This window comes from Maniola hyperantus, chromosome 16, assembly GCF_902806685.2.
Source record: "Maniola hyperantus chromosome 16, iAphHyp1.2, whole genome shotgun sequence".
Classification (NCBI taxonomy): Eukaryota; Metazoa; Arthropoda; class Insecta; order Lepidoptera; family Nymphalidae; genus Maniola; species Maniola hyperantus.
In genome coordinates, this window is record NC_048551.1 from 3,113,408 (window position 1) to 3,134,228 (window position 20,821).

At 38.3% G+C, this 20,821-nt stretch overlaps 2 protein-coding genes across 3 annotated transcripts; both read left to right on the forward strand.

The window, feature by feature from the left end:
- The first annotated feature begins 94 nt into the window (after positions 1 to 94).
- LOC117989363 (uncharacterized) lies at positions 95 to 5,755 on the forward strand. 2 transcript variants are annotated; one of them, XM_069503769.1, is made up of 4 exons: positions 96 to 364; positions 794 to 873; positions 1,954 to 2,150; positions 2,507 to 5,755. In XM_069503769.1, the coding sequence occupies exons 3-4, from the start codon at positions 1,964 to 1,966 to the stop codon at positions 3,373 to 3,375; spliced, it is 1,056 nt and encodes a 351-aa protein (XP_069359870.1). In that variant the 5' UTR covers positions 96 to 364; positions 794 to 873; positions 1,954 to 1,963; the 3' UTR covers positions 3,376 to 5,755. The 2 variants fall into 2 exon arrangements, with proteins under 2 accessions (XP_034832604.1, XP_069359870.1); XM_034976713.2 differs by lacking the exon at positions 794 to 873 and having other exon boundaries at positions 95 to 364.
- Positions 5,756 to 10,599: 4,844 nt separating this feature from the next.
- LOC117989755 (uncharacterized) lies at positions 10,600 to 20,821 on the forward strand. Its single transcript, XM_069503729.1, has 5 exons — positions 10,600 to 10,666; positions 15,697 to 15,778; positions 17,436 to 17,645; positions 17,928 to 18,063; positions 19,123 to 20,821. Exons 2-5 carry the CDS (start codon positions 15,704 to 15,706, stop codon positions 19,221 to 19,223), a joined length of 522 nt encoding a protein of 173 aa, XP_069359830.1. The 5' UTR covers positions 10,600 to 10,666; positions 15,697 to 15,703; the 3' UTR covers positions 19,224 to 20,821.

Below are 20,821 nucleotides of genomic sequence, written 5' to 3' on the forward strand. Positions count from 1 at the left end.
TAAATAACTAATGAGAAATACAATGACGCCACGAATTCTCAAAGTTTGTTTTGCAACTAAAGTTGTATTCCTTGAAAAAAATCGGTTACATGATAAGGGACAAAAATAGGTTAGCTCTCTGCGTCTCTGTCTATCACATTAGTAACTTTATCTGTGCTCTCTTTTTAGTGTGAATGAGAAAGCAAACGTTCCTTTGTCTAGATTTTTTACTCAGTCTACGTGTTAAAGATTTAACAAAATGACCGTTTTTTCACGTTTGTTTTTGTGCATCTGTATTCTGTCAATTTTCGCGCCAATTTTACTTTTATCAACTTTTTTAATTGAATAAAGTTTAATTAATGGTTTTCACCTATTTACTGGTCCAGTGAGTATTTAATTTTACACAATATAATATGGCATAATAGCACATTATACTTATTTAATGAATTTTCATACCATCAGACTTTTTTGGCCAACATGTAAACATATTATGAATTTAAGTTTTTTTTCATAGTAAATACATAGTTTAAACCAGTATTTCCATAAGATTTAGTGATATTATTGTCCATTCATTAGTTATACTGTCTTAAAAACTAGTGAAATCATCTGTTGGTACCTACATTAATCTAAATCCCTAATTGTTGCAGTTTTCCTAAGCATTTACCTCATATTTGTCTACATTAAATTGAACTAATACAAAGGGTAAGTAATGAATTATGGAGCTAATAATCTAAATACTATTCGTACCTATATTTACATGAATGAAAACGGATCTTGTAGCTTTAGATGAAATAATACATACTCTATGCTTTAGATGAACTCAGCATACATTTTACGCTGAGAAAACTAAGGATTCCCGTGTGGTTAAAAGCTAAACTGACACAGAGTTGCAAGGTTAGCTAGTTTTTTTTATAAATTTTAAGCCTAACTCCAGTCAGGACCAACTTATCGTTGGCTCCCTACTGAGCATGGGTCTCCTCTCAGAATGAGAAGGGTTTGCTCATAGTCTACATGCTGGCCAAGACTTCACACTCCTTTCATAACAATATGGAGAACTCTCAGGCATGCAGGTTTTCTTACGATGTTTTCCTTCACTTTTAAAGCAAGTGATATTCGATTGCTTAAAATACGCATAGTTCTGAGAAATTAGAGGTGTGTGCCCAGGATCGAACCCTCTACCTCCCTTAATAAAAGGCCATTAAATTCATAACTAAGGTTATCACCGCCACCTATTCAATACCTATACCTGTTTGGTACTTAACAAAATCTGTGGTAATGACCACAAAGCACACCATACTTAAAGGTATGCATGTTTAGCAGTGGGAGGGCAGTTGGTGCATATTGCATGCTGCATCTTGCACCATAAAGACTTATAGGCCACATCAAAAATGACAGTCTGTCCACGGCTTAACTCTGAATTAATCTTGATGACAATCCTTGTCACAGAGATAGCTTGCATCCTGGATTCAGGATACATTTCTCCTAGAAAATCAAAGAATTCCTTCAAGATTTTTGGTATGGATGAAGTTATTAGCTAGTCCTACTAATATAAGAAAGTCAAAGTCAAAAGTCTAAACAATTATTCAAAGTAGGTAAAAAAATTCACGCTCTTTGATAGTCGGTTTGCATTTGTAAGATGATGATATAGTGGTGATAATTTTTACGCGAACTTAAAACTAAAGCTACGAGAGTTCCAAACGCGCCCAGGTCTGAGAAGAGCCCACCACAAATGAAATGAAAAAGTTTGTTAGTCCTTCAATCACACCACAATGTGCCAACATATTGACACCATTTTTTCATGGATATAATTAAAACTCAAGAATCTAGATAGTTACTTAAGCTACTTTTGACTCTCTTCCTCTCTTATTTTTCTCTCAGAAAAATAACATTTATGCAACAGCCCTCGAAAGTTGCTGCAGACCTCTATTTCTCCAGTCACATAACCAAGTGAACTCGGCTTGATAAAACTTCCAGGTGTGAATGAATGGAGGCGTCTCCAGACGCCCCGCGGCGCACCCGCGCGGCGCTCGCCGAGATCCCCGCGCGCCTCGACCGCCTGCGTGTCACCCCGCTGCGACCCGTCACCAACACCAGGGAAGTGTCGCCCTCCCTGCCGCCTGGCTACCTCAGCCCCGCACCATCGCCTGATGAGTTCCTCATACAACAGAGAGGTGCGTCTTCCTACTTCATAGTAGACCAGGGTTGGTGCTGTTGATCCCTGCGCATCAAACTCAATTTAAGTTATAATAAATAAACATGTGTCCAACTAAAGATAATTGACATATCAATAGAGATATGCACTTGCTGCATCTATTAGAATTTTCCAGGATAAAAAGTACCCTATGTCCTTCCCTGTGATGTAAGCTAACCCTGTACCAAATTTCATCAAAATCGGTTAAACTTTTGGGCCGTGAAAAGCTAGCAGACACAAACACACTGTCGCATTTATAATATTAGTATGGATAGAAGTTGTATTAATTAATAATTACACAGCCTGAACTAATCTTCCCTCAAAATTTGTTTCTAGGACGTAAACGTCTCCCAACAACATGGTCACCAGATATAGAGACAAAACGCAATTCAACATTTCACTCGATAGTGCGCACGCCACCCAAAAACCCCGTCCGAAGCTCCCCGCTCAAACTAGGGGTGACACTACGGTCCACGCCGAGAAAACGCCTCCTACTAGACCATGAAAGAATACCTCTCACCCCAGAGAAGATAGACTTTAGTGACGTAAGCACGCCTCAGAAGTTCAAAATCAACAGCCCTATCAAAGGCGCACCGCCGATCAAACGAACGCGGCTCGACAAAACTTTCGATGGAGAGTTCAAAGGGCCTTTAGACACAGCTTTAAAAGGCTTAAGTCCGACGCAACTCATACATATGATAAAAAGGATATCCCACAAACACCCAGAAGTCGAACAAGAGATACGTCAAGATATGCCTGCGCCTGACTTAACACCGTTGGAAGAAAAACTGTCATATTTAAAGTCGAATATCTTTAGGAGTTTACCGACTTCACGTTTAACGTCTAAGACTGACTCTCCGGCTTATTCCAGAGTTGCGACGCATTTAGGTGCATTTAAAAAGTGTCTTGTAGAACAAGGAAAATTGCTTGTGGAATCCCAGCACTGGGAATCGGTAATGAAGTATGTATTCCTTGCTTGGAACTATGTTAGGGCTACACCTGTATGGGATAACCAACCTCATAATGCTCAGCGGAAACAGTGCTTTAAAGCGCTGACTAACTTTTGTATGACAGCCCTCAAAAAGGGAGGGTTCGGTAAGGATTTCTATATTGATGTTCAAGAAAAGCTCCAGGGTATGGAAGCGGACAGCGAGGAGGTCCAATCTTGTCTTAAATATGTTAACGGGCAACTGCTAGAATATTAGTTAGTTTGTATGACTAAAGATTTTTTGATTTGGTAACTTTTTAACAAAGTTTTTTAAATTAATCTTTTCAAAAATATTTAATTTCGAAAATGGTTTATAAATAGTGCGCCAAAAATATGTAGTGATTTTTATTTTAATAATGCATGAATTAATTATTAATTTCTTTTTCCATATAAATTTTTAGGTAATTTTGAAATAACTCAATTTTTTTTTTTAATAGTACAATTATAGCCTTGCGGTTCAGCCAGTATGACTATGTTTGTAAAATCTATTAATTTTAAGAGTATTTTTATGTATTTTTTACTCAGCACAAGCACAATTAATTTAAGAATTTGTCTTTTTCAGTTTAGTTCCTTTTGTAAAAACTTTCGCTTTTATTAAGCTTTTTTATTATCACACAAAAGATTAGTCGTGTAAATTATAATGTTATTAAGATTTAAAACATGCAAAACATCCTACGATAGGAAAAAAATGTTAATTATAAAATAACTAGCTGACCCGCCCCGGTTTTGCTCAGATGGAGTTTAGAAAATCGAGGTGGAATTTCCAAAAATGCTGAAACACGTATTTATTCATTTGTGACGGAAAACCCAAATACCAATTTTCGTGCAAATAACTTGAAAGATGGCGGATTTTCATACAAACCTTCATCCCCTATTTAACCCCCTTGGTAGTAGAATTTTCAAAAATCGTGAAATACGTATTTTTTATTTTTTATTTCAAAAATCAAAATGACGGACTTTCATAAGAAATTCTATCCCCAATTTAACCCACTTAGGGGTGGCTTTCGAAAAATCCTTTCTTAGTGGATACTTACTCTTTACAAAGAACACACCCTCAAAATTTCATGTCTCTAGGGCCAGCGGTTTAGGCTGTGCCTGGATATATAAGTCAGTCAGGACTTTGAATTTTTATATAAAGGCTACTACTACTACTGGGTGGACTACACAAATTTCAAACCCCTATTTTTAACCCCTTAAGGGTTGAATTTTCAAAAATCCTTTCTTAGCGGATACCTACGTCATAATAGCTATCTGCATGCCAACCTGCACCCAGTCGTTTGAGCTGTGCGTTGATAGATCAGTCAGTCAGTCAATCACCTTTTCCTTTTATATATTTAGATTGATTGACAGTACCTTCCAGGTACAGATAGGTTATTCCGCAGACGTATATATCGACGTAAGATATCTATATCTATATAATATGTACTAATAATATTATTATAGAGAGGTCAAATTTGTAAGTTTGTTTGTAGTGGGTAAACTCTGGAAGTTGGAACTACTGAACTCATTTTGAAAATTTTTTCACCAGTAGAAAACTACATTATTCCTGAGTGCCATAGGCCATATTTTATTTAAAAAAAAACAGATACCAGCAGAAATTGTAATAAGCTACTCGTGCGAAGCCGGTGCGTGTCTCTAGTGTATTATGCACACAGATAGCCTTCCAGGCTGGATAGGCATCCAGTAAACTTGACGGTGTATACCGTCAAGTTTACTGGATGCCGCTTCAAGTCTGCGACCAACTTGGCCGGTAGACTTGATCGTGAATGGCAAGCGTTATACCAGTAATTGAGTGTAGTGACAATTTAAACCAACTTAAAATCAGGGTCGGAATCAGTTCCAACAATTTATGGATTAAAATAATGCTCCTTGGAATTTTTAATGCATTTGAAAGTAGGTACTGTGACTTAGAATTAATGCAAAATCTTAGTCCTAATAAAAAAGGCCAAATAGTCATTAAAACGGGTTTTTAGTTAAAATAGTGTATTTTTAAGACTTCATTTTTTTCGGTTTTCAGATGATTACAATTTTAATTACGAATGGATTTTTATGTGTCAGAACATAATATGTAGGTAGGTAGGATGTACCCGAGGCAATAAAACAATTTTTAGATGGAGAAATACTGATTTAAAAAATATTTGATGTGATATTTTTTACCAACTTTTATAATAATTTCCCCAAATATACTTTAAGTACCTACCACCTATGAACAGCTGTTTACGTTTAAATTCAATAGAATTTTGTTAAGAACCGATTTTGTAAAATTGTTAACTGTGTGAAAAGGTCGTAGCCGGTGGTTAAGATTTTTGATAAATTTAAAAACTACTGCAATGGTTTCTTATCTTATTGATTTTGTAAAAGTTAAAAGTATGCAACCCCCCCTGGCTACGGCCTACGTAAATTATGTACTGTGCATGTGGCCTTATAGATGAATAGAAGTGCCTTCCTCTATTAATTAAATTCTCTGTTAGTTAAATTATGTAAGAACTTGCGACTCTGATTGATCATATTTATATCGTCTATAAATTATCAATTTATGTACCTAATGTGTAACTCAAGGAATCCGTAATTGTTTTAAATAAATCATGGTTTTAATATTATTAAGTTTAATTAAAAATAACCTACCTGAACTATACTATTTTGTGTCATTACTTAATAATTATTGAGTATAGGTTAATGATTAATTAGAAATGACATATTATTAATAAGCATTCAAGTAAATGTAGGTGAAATAGCTATGAAACTAATTACCTAATAAATAATTTACTAAGAGTACCTACATAACTAATTAATAAATAATTACTGATTTAAGTAATATACGCAACTTAGTAAGTACTGTTTAATAGCCGAAGGGGCTTTTAAATAACTACCTTAAATACTAAAGCATTAATTGAGCACAATCAGTTTAGTTTTAATTCTTAGTGTGAATACAAGTTTTCGAGATATTTACAAACTTAGAAAAAACGCACTGAACTAAGAACCTCACCTTTTTTTGAAATCTGTTCAAAAATGGAGATGAACTTATCTGAAATCTGTACATTATTGGGCGGCCGTATTGAAGAATATAATAGTGCAGCCATGAAACGAAGGATTGAGAAAGGTAAACTATATTGTCATCATCATCATGGTCAACCCATCGCCGGCTCACTACAGAACACGGGTCTCCTCAGAGGGGAAGGGTTTTGGCCATACTCTACCACGCTGGCCAAGTGAAGAATATTATGGAAAACATGCAGGTTTTCTCGCGATGTTTTCCGTCACCGTTAAAGTAAGTAATATTTAATATCTGTCCCGGCTTTACTCACGTGTTTACTGTTTAGTCGACGTTAGCCAGACTAGTTTCGAACCAATCCGGGGTCCTTTTTCAAGGGAGTCTTATTTTACGGCAGGTTGAAATGAAAAATAAGCATTGACTTATTACAATTAGGGGAAAGCAGTGCGTTTATGGCTCTATGAGCTGCACGCCACTGCCACTAGGCTATCACAATTCACAGCTTGAAGACACACAGGATGAGGATGGTCGCGCGAGAGAGGCACCGGCGTACGTTCTTTAGAGTTCCCGGAGCCACTCAATAACGCGCTGAGTAGGGCCACCGAGGGGGTTTTAGTGGGTAGAAATCCCACGGAACCCGATTGGCTAGGTATCTTAAGAAGATTTCCCGCTCGAAAAAAAAAGCTATCACAGCTTTCAATAATTTGGTAGGCACATGGTCTAAGGTTGGAACCAACCAGCCAACATCAGGACCAGGGTTACAGGATAATTTACTCAACTTGCCTGCCAGATATCAAATGGGATCTCTCACTCCAGTGCCCAACACTTCCAAGGTTATATATTATATTTTTGGATGATAGGTTTAGCAAACGTAGACCCATTTATGTTTTCCTACCATCATACAGCTACATTATACCTACATAATAATTAGGTATGTCAGAGACTAATTGACTATAAATTGGTTTGCAGTCCTAAAATCCAAATCGAAGCAGTCGGCAATGTCACCAGCCAGTTTCTCATCAGTTATCAAGACGTCACTGCGCGACACCTCGACGAGACACAGCGTGCGGAAACATTTGAAGGTCTACACCACAAACGTGCGGAAACTTACTTTCGAAGACACGGACGAATCAGATAACAATATTAATGAAATGAACGACACGAGCGTAGATATGTGATAACCTATTAGTGTTTACCACAGCCTTTTATTCGGGAGGTCGGGGGTTCGACCCCGGGCACGCACCTCTTATTTTTCGGAGTTAGCTATGTGCGATTTAAGCAATTAAATATCACTTGCTTTAACGGTGAAATATCGTGAGGAAACCTGCATGCTTGAGACTTCTCCATAATGTTCTTAAAGGTGTTTGAGGTCTGCTAATTTGCACAAGGCCAGCATGGCGGACTGGTCTAAACCCTTCTCATTCTGAGAGGAGACCCTTGCTCTGTAGTGAGCCAGCGAAGGGTTGATAATCATGATGAACTGACCAGAAGGATATGACGCGTCTTGGACGAATTGAACCGCGCTCTCAGAGTTACGGAGGTGTAGGTAATACCGTTAACTTCCCATCTCTTGGTTGCTGCTGATAGAACTTCTACTATAAGCAAACGCAGGAGTTAGGTATATAGACCGGAGAGAGATATCAGGCTCTACGGATTATTGAAACGGCAAGATATGCTTTCATAGATAGACATAGATCGAGAAATTGAAATAAGTATCTGGCCAAAATTACGAAATGTCGAGATCTTGAGGTTGTCTACAGGAATAAATAATTAGAGTCATGAGTTAAATCTTTATTTTTAAAATCCTAAGTACAAAAACTAAACAACTTATTACTTTCCTACCTAATTTTAATTCGGATTAAAATTTTACGTTGTCACATTACCTATTTGGGATTGACTTTTACTAAGCGATAAAATCAGAAATGAGGAGATCCGTAGGAGAACTAAAGTAACCGACATAGCTCAACGGGTTGCGAAGCTGAAGTGGCAATGGGCAGGGCACATAGTTCGTACAACCGATAGACGTTGAGGTCCCAAGGTGCTGGAATGGCGTCCCCGCACGGGAAGACGCAGTGTTAGAAGACCCCCACTAGGTGGACGGACGACATCAGACGAGTCGCAGGGAACCGCTGGATTCAGGCGGCGCAAGGCCGTGGCTTGTGGAAATCCCTGCAAGAGTATGTCCAGTCGTGGACGTCTATCGTTTGATGATGAAGTAGAGATGAAAGGATTTTGTTTCATTGCCATGAAGTAGGTACTTAACAATTTTAAGATTGTTAAGCACCTACCTGCCTACTTTATCTTAATCGAATAAGTAGTAGGTACGCAGTACCAGAGTGACAGACGCCACTCTTAGCCAAGGCGGTTCATTTGATACGACGACGTCGTCGCACCGCAAGTATTGTGAAAGGGCCCTATGGTAGGCACAGTACCCGGCACGAAAAGAATTAAGAGATATCGCTATCGGTTTCGTACTTTAGAGCGTTGTCGCTGTCCAGTGACGCAGCTCAGACACGCAGAGACGATACTCTACGAAGACGAAATATCTTTAAGTTCGATTTGCAATTTTTCCTGCCGGGTGGATCTATGCCACAGAGTACTTTTTACATGCCGGGTACTGTACCGCCTATGAAAACACGAACAAAAAGTCCCTGACGCAGTGAACTTTTTGCTCGCGAGCATATTTTATTTAGGTAGGTACCTACATGTAAACATTGCGTCACCGCTCACCACACTCCCCATTCGATCATCTCTTCAGCCCAGTAGGGTCACCACTTATGTAGTTAATAATTTCGGACCATGCTAAATAAGAACAAAAGGTTAAAAGATTTAACTATCAATTAACTAACTACCAATCCGCACTTGGCCAGCGTGTTAGACTATGGCCAAAACCCTTCTCACTCTGAGAGGAGACCCATGCACTGTAGTGAGCCGGCGATGGGTTGATCATGAACTAGCTGACGCCCGTGACCTCGTCTGTGTCGATTTTGGTTTGTGAAAATCCCGTGGGAACCGGTGATTTTTCGGGTTAAAAAGTAGCCTATGTCACTCTCCGAAAAGACATATAGGAGAAATTATATTATAAATCTCTTAATAAACTCTTTTTTAACCGACTTCAAAAAAAGGAGGAGGTTCTCAATTCGTCGGAATCTTTTTTTTTTTTTTTTTTTTTTTTTTTTTTTTTTTTTTTTTTTTTTTTTTTATGTATGTTCCCCGATTACTCGAAAACGCCTGGACCGATTTTGAAAATTCTTTTTTTGTTTGAAAGGGTATACTTCAAAGTTGGTCCCATTTCAATTTGGTGAAGATCTGATGAACACCTTCGAAGATAGATACTGGAACTCCTCAACGGATAAGAGTAAATTGCTCGCGATCAGTGTAATAGCTTAGTAAACAGTAGATTTTTAACCAGTCATAGCATAATTCCATGGGGCCACTAAAAATTGTGAAATAAAAAATTTTTACAAAAAAAATAAAAACCGACTTCGTTACACAAACACTAAAAATTGAAAAATAATTTAATTTATTACCGAATATATTATGTATACAAGAGTTAATATAGTTCCATAATAATATTTTTTGGGGTCGGTGCCAATGAGGTGCCTCATAAAAATTGTGGAGTCTCATAAAAATATGAAGTCTAGACGATTCGCGCAGCTAAAGCTAATTGGCACCGGCACCAAAAAGTATTATTATGGAACTATATTAACTCTTGTATACATAATATATTCGGTAATAAATTAAATTATTTTTCAATTTTTAGTGTTTGTGTAACGAAGTCGGTTTTTATTTTTTTTGTAAAAATTTTTTTAGAATTTACAGGTACCTTTGATATGATACTTGGTAGGTAGTTACCTACAGTTATCTTACTTTGCAAATTGAAAATTATTATTTTGTTCATTTTAATTTTTTGTGTACGATGTAATCCGTGGTTGTCAGATTAATTACTTTACTTGTGTTATAAGACCTACCCACCTGCCAAATTTCATGATTCTAGGTCAACGGGAAGTACCTACCCTTTCTTGATTTTCTTGACCGACGCGACAGACAGACGGACAGACAGACAGACATACAATGAAGTGATCTTATAAGGGTTCCTTTTTCCTTTAGGTTTAAGTTTAAAGACGTTTACCTAGGTAATTTTCATAAAGACAAAAAAAGTCACTTACATGAGAACTTAATTCTAAGAATAAAGTTTACAAATATTCGCCATTTAATTAAGTACCTACTCTTTTAATGCATTTGTCGAAGTAATTCGCATTATTTATAATGTGAGCATCTAATTCAGTTACCTACAGTTTCAGCTTTGAGATATGGAACCCTAAAAATGTCCATAAAAAAGAAAAGCAGATGGCACACCCTACAAATCGAATCAGTGAAACATATTTTCATTCCGTTCATCCGGTCGCAAGAGCATTCGGTTCTGCCACGTTCTGAGCATACGCAGCAGATGCGTGCTGTTTATAATATTTGAAACATTCATTCACCACCCAGAGCGCGGATTCAACGTGACTTTGTTCTTCTTTGTGTTTTATTTTTTACTCCTGCAGTGTTAAATTTTAACGTAAGTCCATTTCCATTGCTATTTTATAGTAAAAGTAGATTAAATTATGGTTTTTGATGCATATTTTTAAGTGTTTTATGAGAATATGATAAGTAATGAGATGACTAATGTAGAACGGAATTCTAAATATACCTACCTAATAATATGCTATCTATAATGCCGTACAGACTGGTAGGTAGATTACAAATAATAATTCGAAATAACATCCAAATCAATTAACATATATTGAACTAGCTTATGCTCGCGACTTCGTCCGCATGGACTACACAAACTTCAAACCACTATTTCACCCTTTTAGGGGTTACATTTTCAAAAATCCTTAGCGGATGCACGCGTCATAATAGCTATCTGCATGTCCAATTTGAGCCCGATCTGTCCAGTAGTTTGAGCTGTGCGTTGATAGATCAGTCAGTCAGTCACCTTTTCTTTTTATATTTATTTAGATTACCTACTGGCAGTATGTTGATTTCTACGGCGTAACCACCTAAAGAGTCTAGCTTACGTTTTATGAGACTCAAGACATGCATTTAATATTGTCTCGCGCTTATTTATCATTTCTATATCTGCGTCGTATGCCCTCATATCTGAGAGGGTCGGGACTCGTGACCCTATCCATTTCACATAATAGGGGGTTTTATACAGAGTGTAAACCAGATCGCTAGCAAAAACTAAGCGTTATTGTTACATAGGTACAGTGTTTTACACTACCTAAACACAATCCAATACCAATAACCATTTGCCTCATTTTGTAGTTTTAGTGATTTAGTACTTTTCAAACCCGCAAGGTATAGCGTGCAAAACTTGGGTCAATGCCCCGCCTACGACGCGGCATTGACTCCAAGTGGCCTACTTACGCAACGTTCGTTGACCTCTAGGGTCAGTCAGATGTTTTATTTGCAATATATCGTAAACTTTTACAAAATTGTAGGATTTTTTTATATTTCTTTCGCGTTTTTTCGTGGTGTCTTAAGCCATGGGCTCCCTGATCCATCTGCGTTTGACTCAACGACTGCGATTTCGAATCTAGGTTTAACGATTATTATAACAGATAATTATGTTGGAGATAAAATTAGCCGGGACCGACATGGAGGCACGAAGGAAACGAAACGGCCAAAACGGTCACCCATCTCGTTAACGATTTAGCTCAACGTTGTTTATCAAGTACAAAGTAAATAAATAGGTAGTTACTTACATTTTAACAAAAAACAATTTCATTAGGTAGGTACCTAGGTACTTAAAGACCTATTTTTTTTCTAAAAATATCATGACTCAGGCAGCTATATGAAATGCGGACAAAAGAATATCGTATTACATACCTACCTACCTACAACTTATGCAGCTGTAGCACTGTAGGTAGCATGTTGCCTGCATAAGCATAACGCTTGTGGTGACATTCAGACTGAAAATAAGGCCAAATAGGATTACAATTTTTTACAGATTACTTAAATAGATATCTTCTATATATATAAAAGGAAAAGGTGACTGACTGACTGACTGACTGACTGATCTATCAATGCACAGCTCAAACTACTGGACGGATCTGGCTGAAATTTGGCATGCAGATAGCTATTATGACGTAGGCATCCGCTAAGAAAGGATTTTTGAAAATTCAACTCCTAAGGGGGTGAAATAGGGTTTTGAAATTTTGTAGTCCACGCGGACGAAGTCGCGAGCGTAAGCTAGTTAATTATAAATTTATAACAGTAAGTAGGTACGTTTGATAATTTAAACAAGCTTTACAATAATATAATAATATGAAAATATAAGTCAATTAACTAGTAAAAATACCTAGTAGGTGATTCACAACATATGTATGTGTGTGTGTATGTGTGTGTCTGTGTGTGTGTGGGTGTGTGTTTGTGTGTGGGAGAGAGAGAATACGTGAGAGAGTATGCGTGAGTGCGTGCTTGTGGGTTATGATATTATGCGAATTTATGTACTATTATAGACAGTAGTATAATTATTATATTATTATTATTATAAGTATTATAAATTCGACACCTTGCTTCCATGTGCTTCAATGAACCAGACGAATATGTACAGTATTTACTTACTAACTACCTAGTCTGTACCTAGATACTACATTATAGGTTAGGCATAGATTAATTATTGGTTTCGCTACGAGGTTTAAAGACATTTAATTCCCATAAAAGACAGACTTTTTATAACTCATTAAAGACATTGAATTCCCATAAAATACAGACTAAAAGTCTCATTAAAGACATTTAATTCCCATAAATGACAAAAAGTCACTCACAGGAGAACTTAACTTTAACAATGAAATTATTAATCTTCGCCATTTAATTAAGTTAAGTAGGTACCTACTCATTCAATGCATTGGTCGAAGTGATTCGATGGTCCGTGATAGCATAAAGTCGTAGAAATAATTAATAAAGTTAGTACCTACTGATAAAGAACTGGCTTATGCTCGCGACTTCATCCGCGTGGACTGCATAATATTTCAGCCCTTAAGGGTAGATTTTTCAAAAATCCTTTCTTAGTGGATGCCTGCGTCATAAAAGCTACTGTATCAACGCACAGCTCAAACTACTGGACAGATCGGGCTGAAATTTGGTATGCAGATGCTATGCTAACAGCTAATGGCATGCTATTATGACGTAGGCATCCGCTAAGGATTTTTGAAAATTCAATCCCTTAGGGGGTTTTTCTGCGTATTGTCCCCAAAACTGGGAGGAACGTTTTATTTATTTTATTTTATTTTGTTTATTTGAAAGTAATCAACAGCGTAAATACATAATTATTATTTAAATTTAAATCTAGGTATAACAGAAGGCCAAAAGAGATTACTTAAAATTATAATTAAACTATTTTAACAGAATAGAGTTAGAATAAATGTAGGTATATACAATAATAAAATAAAATTACAACAGTGTGTGTATGATTGTATGTGTGTGTGTATGCGTGTGTGAGTGTGTGCTTATGAGTATGTGTGAGCGTGTGTGCATGTGTGTGTGTGTGTAAATGGGAGTGTATGATTGCATGCATATTTAGATGTTAGCTACTTTTTTACGTTTGTTTAGATCATGGTGGCTTTGGGAGATAACAGGTAATAAAGGTTCTACACATACAAAAATCTTACGTCAAAGTACCTTATAGTCTAATTTTTTTTAATTTTCTTCGGAGTAGTATTAAAAATCACGTCATGCATTGCCAGACACCCTTAAACGTTAATAATAATTTATTATACGCAGAGAAACTTTCAGCTTTTATAAAATAAGGAAGGTCTGGCACGCGCTGGCTCTTTTAGGCCATAAGTACAAAATATAGGTAGGTATATCGGAATAATCCGCGGAGTAATCATTGTCACTAAGTACCTAGGTGGGTTACAGGTAGGTACTTAGAAATATGTACCTAGGTATATGTACTATATCTATCGTAGGTATCTTTAACGTCTATAAACCGGTTTCATTAAGGAAAATAAAGATGGGAATTTCATCTATAAGATTTTTATAATTAGGTAGTTACCTACCTAGGTATATGTCGCGACAGGTCGAGATGGCAATCGGGGTATGAGGCGGCGGGACGCCCCGCACACTCACACGTCACCCGGGCTCTGCACCGGGTTAGCGCGGAGGCGGTGCGGGTGTGCGGGGCGTCCGTCCCCACCCCGATTGCCATGTTGGTCGACCTGTCGCGAATTACTAAACATTTTACGTTTAACTGTTAATGTACCCGTAGTATAAGATTTTACGTCTCACCAAACGTTGCTAGAATTCGAGAATCGAAACAAAATAACATCAAAGTAAAATGGACCTAAATAGCCTTGAATTGAAGTCAAAAATTCAATGCCACTGATTTTAATTTCGCAATGTTTCCGCTTGGAGCGCTGGCTGTAGAAGTGTAGACAAAGTTGAGCTTTAAAACAAGGCAGTTAAGATCCAGTTTACTATAACGCGGAGGTGTTTCGACTCTCGAATTCTAGTAACGTTTGGTGAGACGTAAAATCTTATACTACGGGTACTGAGAGGTAAGAGGTTATAGCACTGACATCAGCTATTGTACCTACATAGCTACAATAGATGTCGATGGATAATGGAGTGAATGGATGGACATCTCTCGATACCTATATGCCTAAAATTCGAGATGCTTATTTATAGCTTTTAAATTTGAAAAAAAACCGGCCAAGTGCATGGCGGGCCACGCGCAGTGTAGGGTTCCGTAGTCACAATCCTCGAAAAACAGATGTAACTCCTTAACCTGTGAACCCTACTTAGCCATGATAGTTTTCCTTTAAAATTGATTATAAATATATCTAGTAGGTACTACTGCTGTGAATTTTATCACGTTCCTATATATTATGTACTACCATTTGGCTGATAGAGGAGGGGGGACGCGGGCGGGGACAATTGACTCTAATAAAAATTAACACTTTAAAACATCATATTTTACAAACGGATCTAGTAATCAAAAAATGATGTTCCCAAACCCACAGTATTTTTAAAATACCTATTCAACGATACCCCACGCTCAGTGGCGTGCAGCTCATAGATGCATAAATGCACTGCTTACCCTCAGTGTAAGAAATCAATGCTTATTTTTTCATTATAACCTGCCTAAAATAAGTTCATACCTAAATGCATACCCTGGCTTGAACTCCTGTGCACGCCACTGCCCACGCTATGGGGTAGACGAGAAAAAATAAACTTCATCCCCACTTTACATGTAGGGGAGCTACCCTAAAAAAAATATTTATCAAAATTTTATTTCACTACTTTGTCGGCGTGATTAATATTTATACCCATGCCAAATTACAAATTTCTAGCACTAATAGTCTCTGAGATTAACCGAGGACGGACGGACGGACAGACAGACGGACGGACATGGCGAAACTATAAGGGTTCCTTGTTTGAACCCTAAAATTATTAATGTACATGAAAGCAAGTAAATAAATCTGACCTAGGCAGCACCTACATGATATTATCATGTTTATTAATATTAAAATTGTTATTTCTGTATTGCAGATTCATCATGTGCTACAACGGGAAATGTATGCATTGCATCAGCATCGAGACAGCGTCTCTCTTCTTTGCAATTATTAGTATTGTAAGTACCTCCTTCATCATTATGGTCACCATAGGATTAAAATAGTATTAAAACGGTTTTTGATGACCTTTTCACCTCGTGTATTAGCGGCACTCTGATATATAGGTATACGTTTTTTAAGCTTCTACAAAATAATATCCAGATTCATACCAAAGTCCAATAAGTATTTCAGGATTTTTCCGTAGTTGAGATAAATTTCCCTGGATTATATTTTGGACTTCGTGTGTGTGGAAAAAGCTGTCTTCGCTTGTTCAATTCTGATTTAATATCTTTCTAAATCCAATGTGAAAAACTAGAGTAGGTAACTAAGTAAATATTTAAAATTAGCCTTCACTCCACTCTCCAGTATCGCGAAATTTTATTTTCGGAAACCACATCTGGGTTTTGGCTGTTTATAGTTTGCTTGCGCATCGCCTCCTTTGGCTCCGAGTGCCTAAATTGAAAATAATAAATGCAATAACAAAATACTATTGGTACCTATAGTCGACGCATTTTAAACTGAGTCGTCGAGTATCTGTCTGTTTCGCTCGCACTTACATGTCGTAGGTAAGTGCGAGCGAAACAGACAGATAACTCGACGACTCAGTTTAAAATGCGTCGTTTATAGGTAGGAACAGCCAGCTGCAAGATAAAAGAACTCCAACCTTAACCTACTCAGAGGGTGATGCGCAGAATAATCCTCTACTTTCATCCAGCTAGTCCGTACCGGCATCAATCATTAGGTATACCAACTTATTACAATCTCAATTGCTGTGATTAGCTTAATTTATGGTATTTTTGCTGCAACAAAGCATTTTTTAGCCAATAGCGAGAGAGTCGGCCCGAGGCGTTTGCCTGTAGCTGTAATTTTTTTGATAACCGTAGGGCGATTCCGTAAAATAGACATCAATCATTATAACAATCTCAATTGTTGTGATTGGCTAAAGTAGTGATTTTGTTGTTGCAACAATGCATTGATAGCCAATAGTGAGCGAGTGTCAACCAATCAGAGGTGATTGTGATTGTGACATTGTAGCTGTCATTCTATCTCAATCGCGCAGCAGGATAGGCTTGCGCTTGATGACAATCATGCGCAATTATGAGGTCTAGGGTAAAGCGCGTTTGCGTAGAAAATGCCTGCTTATTCACTTTTGTCTTGAAAGTAGGTATTTGAGTTATATATGTGGGCTATGTCATATGTGGCAGGAAACACGGACGCCGTACCGGAAGGGTGTTTCTAAACATTAGCTGTAGTATCAAAAACGTTGAACAAAAACATTTTGTGCAAGTAGGTACATTCGACGTCGCACCACCCGAAGCCATAGCACCGAAGCACCACATTTAAGGGTGCCAATCGATTACGGTTTCTCGCTGTTGTTGTAGAACGGTGAAGGAGGAACAAGATCGTGATGTTGATAGTCGAAGTCCAAAGCTATTTTAGCTGTAACTTTACCAATACTTTTACTGTGGAATCAACTCCCATCGGCGGCGTTTCCACTAGATTACAACATGGGGTTTAAGTTTATTCAAGCGACGGGCTAACAAATTCCTGAAAGGCTGTTCCTTTGGTGCTGCAAATGTTCATGGGCGGCGGTAATCACTTCAGGTGACTCGCCTGCTCGTTTTCTCGCTATTTCTATTAAAAATAATACTAACTATGAACTTTTTTAAATTTCAGACATTAAGTGGTCTGGGGATTTTGTTTATAATCGGCGCACTGGTGTACCTCAATGTCGTGCTAGCCACATCAACGCATCCTGAAACCTCTGAGGAACTGCAGATGGTGCTTGTGGCTTCCCTGACGACCAACGTCGTGCTCGGCGTCGCACTGTGCCTTATTCTGGTCCCCTTCGCTTTCACCATCGTGCTGATTAAGGGACTTGTAGAGGTAAGCTTCGAATCAAGATAAAAACAATCTATAGTGCTGTGACATGTCGTGATGCGACAGGCGATTGTATGTCCTATAGTCTGATGATAAGCTCGGTGTGCTGACGTTCGAGATGCACTCTGATTGGTTTATCGTCACGTCACGCCAGAGTGCATATATTACGAGACCTGCACCTTGAAATTAACTAGTTCGATGATGACATTCGAGTAGTTCTCCTATTGGTTGAGCGTCCTTCGTCACCAGAATGTATACTATCGTGAAAGTCGAAACGTCTTGTTACAGAAAAAGCCCGGCCTCGTGAAGGTGTACTTCGTGTACTCCGTGGTGAGCAAGAGCCTGCTGCTGTTCAGCGCAGTGATGGGCCTCGTGTCCGGCAGCTACCCAGGGGAGCACGCTATCACCGTCCTGCTCATTGGCGGTAAGTCTATACTTCGTGTACTCCGTGGTGAGCAAGAGCCTGCTGCTGTTCAGCGCAGTGATGGGCCTCGTGTCCGGCAGCTACCCAGGGGAACACGCTATCACCGTCCTGCTCATTGGCGGTAAGTCTATACTTCGTGTACTCCGTGGTGAGCAAGAGCCTGCTGCTGTTCAGCGCAGTGATGGGCCTCGTGTCCGGCAGCTACCCAGGGGAACACGCTATCACCGTCCTGCTCATTGGCGGTAAGTCTATACTTCGTGTACTCCGTGGTGAGCAAGAGCCTGCTGCTGTTCAGCGCAGTGATGGGCCTCGTGTCCGGCAGCTACCCAGGGGAGCACGCTATCGCCGTCCTGCTCATTGGCGGTAAGTCTATACTTCGTGTACTCCATGGTGAGCAAGAGCCTGCTGCTGTTCAGCGCAGTGATGGGCCTCGTGTCCGGCAGCTACCCAGGGGAGCACGCTATCGCCGTCCTGCTCATTGGCGGTAAGTCTATACTTCGTGTACTCCATGGTGAGCAAGAGCCTGCTGCTGTTCAGCGCAGTGATGGGCCTCGTGTCCGGCAGCTACCCAGGGGGAGCACGCTATCACCGTCCTGCTCATTGGCGGTAAGACTATATATTTTGTAACTTTCTTGTTAGGTATATCCAAAGAAAAAAGAACCCCTATAGAATCACTTCATTGTCTGTCTGTCTATCGTGTCTGTTAAGACCCATCTATAGGGAATCAAAACCTATAGAGTACCAGCTACTTCCCAATGATATAATAATCATGAAATTTGGCAGCTAGCAATGACAGCATAAGTAAAAAGGAAGAAAACCGTGAATTGCATTGCGTGGCATTTACCTGTTATCTACCTAACAATATTTCCAATTTTTGTCTCAGGTTTAACGATTATTATCAGACAGTATCTAAGTATTTCCGTGACTTCATTCACGTAGACTACACTTTCAAACCCCTATACTACCCTCGGGTATCAATTTTCAAAAATTCTTATTTAGCAGATGTCTACGACGTCATAATAGCAATCTGCGTGAACTATAAAACTGTTTCTTTTTCAGCCTTTTACGGATTGATCTTGAGAATGATCTACCTGACCTACAAGAAACTTGAAGTTGATGCCCAGTACAAGCAAAGCAGGCTGGTTGAAGAAAAGTACTAAAGCATTCAGCGCATTCAGTGTTACGTTCTGTTTTTGTCCAAATCTAGTAGGTAGGTTAAGTAAACCAAAAATCGTAATTTTTCCTAATATTGTTTAATCATTGTGGATCATCGTATGTAGATCCAAATCTCGAATAGTATACCTTCCTATACATATAAGTGAATAGATGACCTTTGTAACCAGGGCCGGAACGTGCATAACGACGAATAGAATAGAATAGAATGTTTTTTTATTCATGTAAACTTTTTACAAGTACTTATGAATAGTCAGGTAGTTTTAATTTACCACTGGTTCGAAATGCCGTTCCTACCGAGAAGAACCAGCAAGAAACTCAGCGGTTGCTCTTTTTAATTTTTCAAACTAAAACTAACTCGCTTTTCGAACTACGCAACGGCCTTGGGCGGTCGAGTTTTGGGGGCGGCTTTGTGGTAAGGGTACGGAAGACTAGACAGGCCGCCAGTTGATAGCCTAAAGTGCGTGATTAGCTCGCGCGTTTCTTCAGCATAGCAAATAATTAGGTATAAAAATAGTTTTTATTAGCGCCATAATACCGCTTTGAGTAACTAGGTGTGTTTAGAGTTACTTAAAAAAAAATAGTGCTCGCGCTAATATTCCGTGTTCAAGATTAATACTTTGTGTTTGTTCTCGAATGCAGTATGCACCTAGAAGCATTTATTTTACAGAATACTTACTCATGAGAAATCATACTTGCTTAGCTCTCGATATTATTCAGTCTTCTTCTTTGATTAAGCGTTAGATGGGGGTCGTCGCTTTCGTACATTTTGCCGCCCACTTTTGCCCGGTCTTGAGCATCTGTGATCTGATGTACCTATTGAGTCTCAGGTCTTACGACGACGTTCAGTCAACGTTTTCTTGGACAGCCTCGGCAGGGACGGCGATGTTGAGACTTGAGACATCTATTACCGACGTATTTTTGTGGTTTCCGTGCTACATGACATCTGACACAGGCCTCTTGCATTACTCAGATAGGTACTGTAAAATCCAAGAAAAAATTCTCGCTTCCTTCGATATCACACAAATTGCAATATTTAATCGACTCTAGTGTGCGCCCTCCTTGCGTCGCGTCGCCATTAATATTTTTTTATCTTAGTCTAACTTTCTTTGTAACCGGCTTCCAAAAAGGAGGTGGTTCTCAATTCGGCCCGTTTTTTTTTCGTATGCGTCGCAGTTCTAGGGCGCTGAGTTTGCTCGGGCCGGCCCTGTTTGACTAATACAATATTAATGAAAACAAGGTCATATCTTATTACTTTAATTAAGTAAGTACTTAGATAAGTTTAGTTCCTATCGAAAACAACACTATTAGAAAATATGAATAATTATTGATTTTCTCATTATTTTTTAAAATTTTATGACAATTTAACAATTTATAAAATCGTAAATTAAATAGTTAAATACTATAAAAATTTAGGCAGGTATATAGGTACCAGCTATTTTTTTTAATTTCCAAAAATGTAAAAATTAAATGAATTTAAAATTGTCCTTATTTTAATATTAAATACATTAAGTTCTCATTATTATAAAAATTTTGTTCTTTAGTAGGTACTTTAAAAATAAAGTTCTTATAAAAGTACAATAGT

Bases quoted from the DNA above. Each gene is read 5' to 3' on its own strand.
- LOC117989363 (XM_034976713.2), top strand. From the start codon at position 1,964: ATGGAGGCGTCTCCAGACGCCCCGCGGCGCACCCGCGCGGCGCTCGCC. The intron at 2,151-2,506 runs GTGCGTCTTCCT...ATTTGTTTCTAG, and splicing joins GTTCCTCATACAACAGAGAG to GACGTAAACGTCTCCCAACA.
- LOC117989755 (XM_069503729.1), top strand. From the start codon at position 15,704: ATGTGCTACAACGGGAAATGTATGCATTGCATCAGCATCGAGACAGCG. The intron at 15,779-17,435 runs GTAAGTACCTCC...TTTAAATTTCAG, and splicing joins TCTTTGCAATTATTAGTATT to ACATTAAGTGGTCTGGGGAT. The intron at 18,064-19,122 runs GTAAGTCTATAC...TTTCTTTTTCAG, and splicing joins CACCGTCCTGCTCATTGGCG to CCTTTTACGGATTGATCTTG.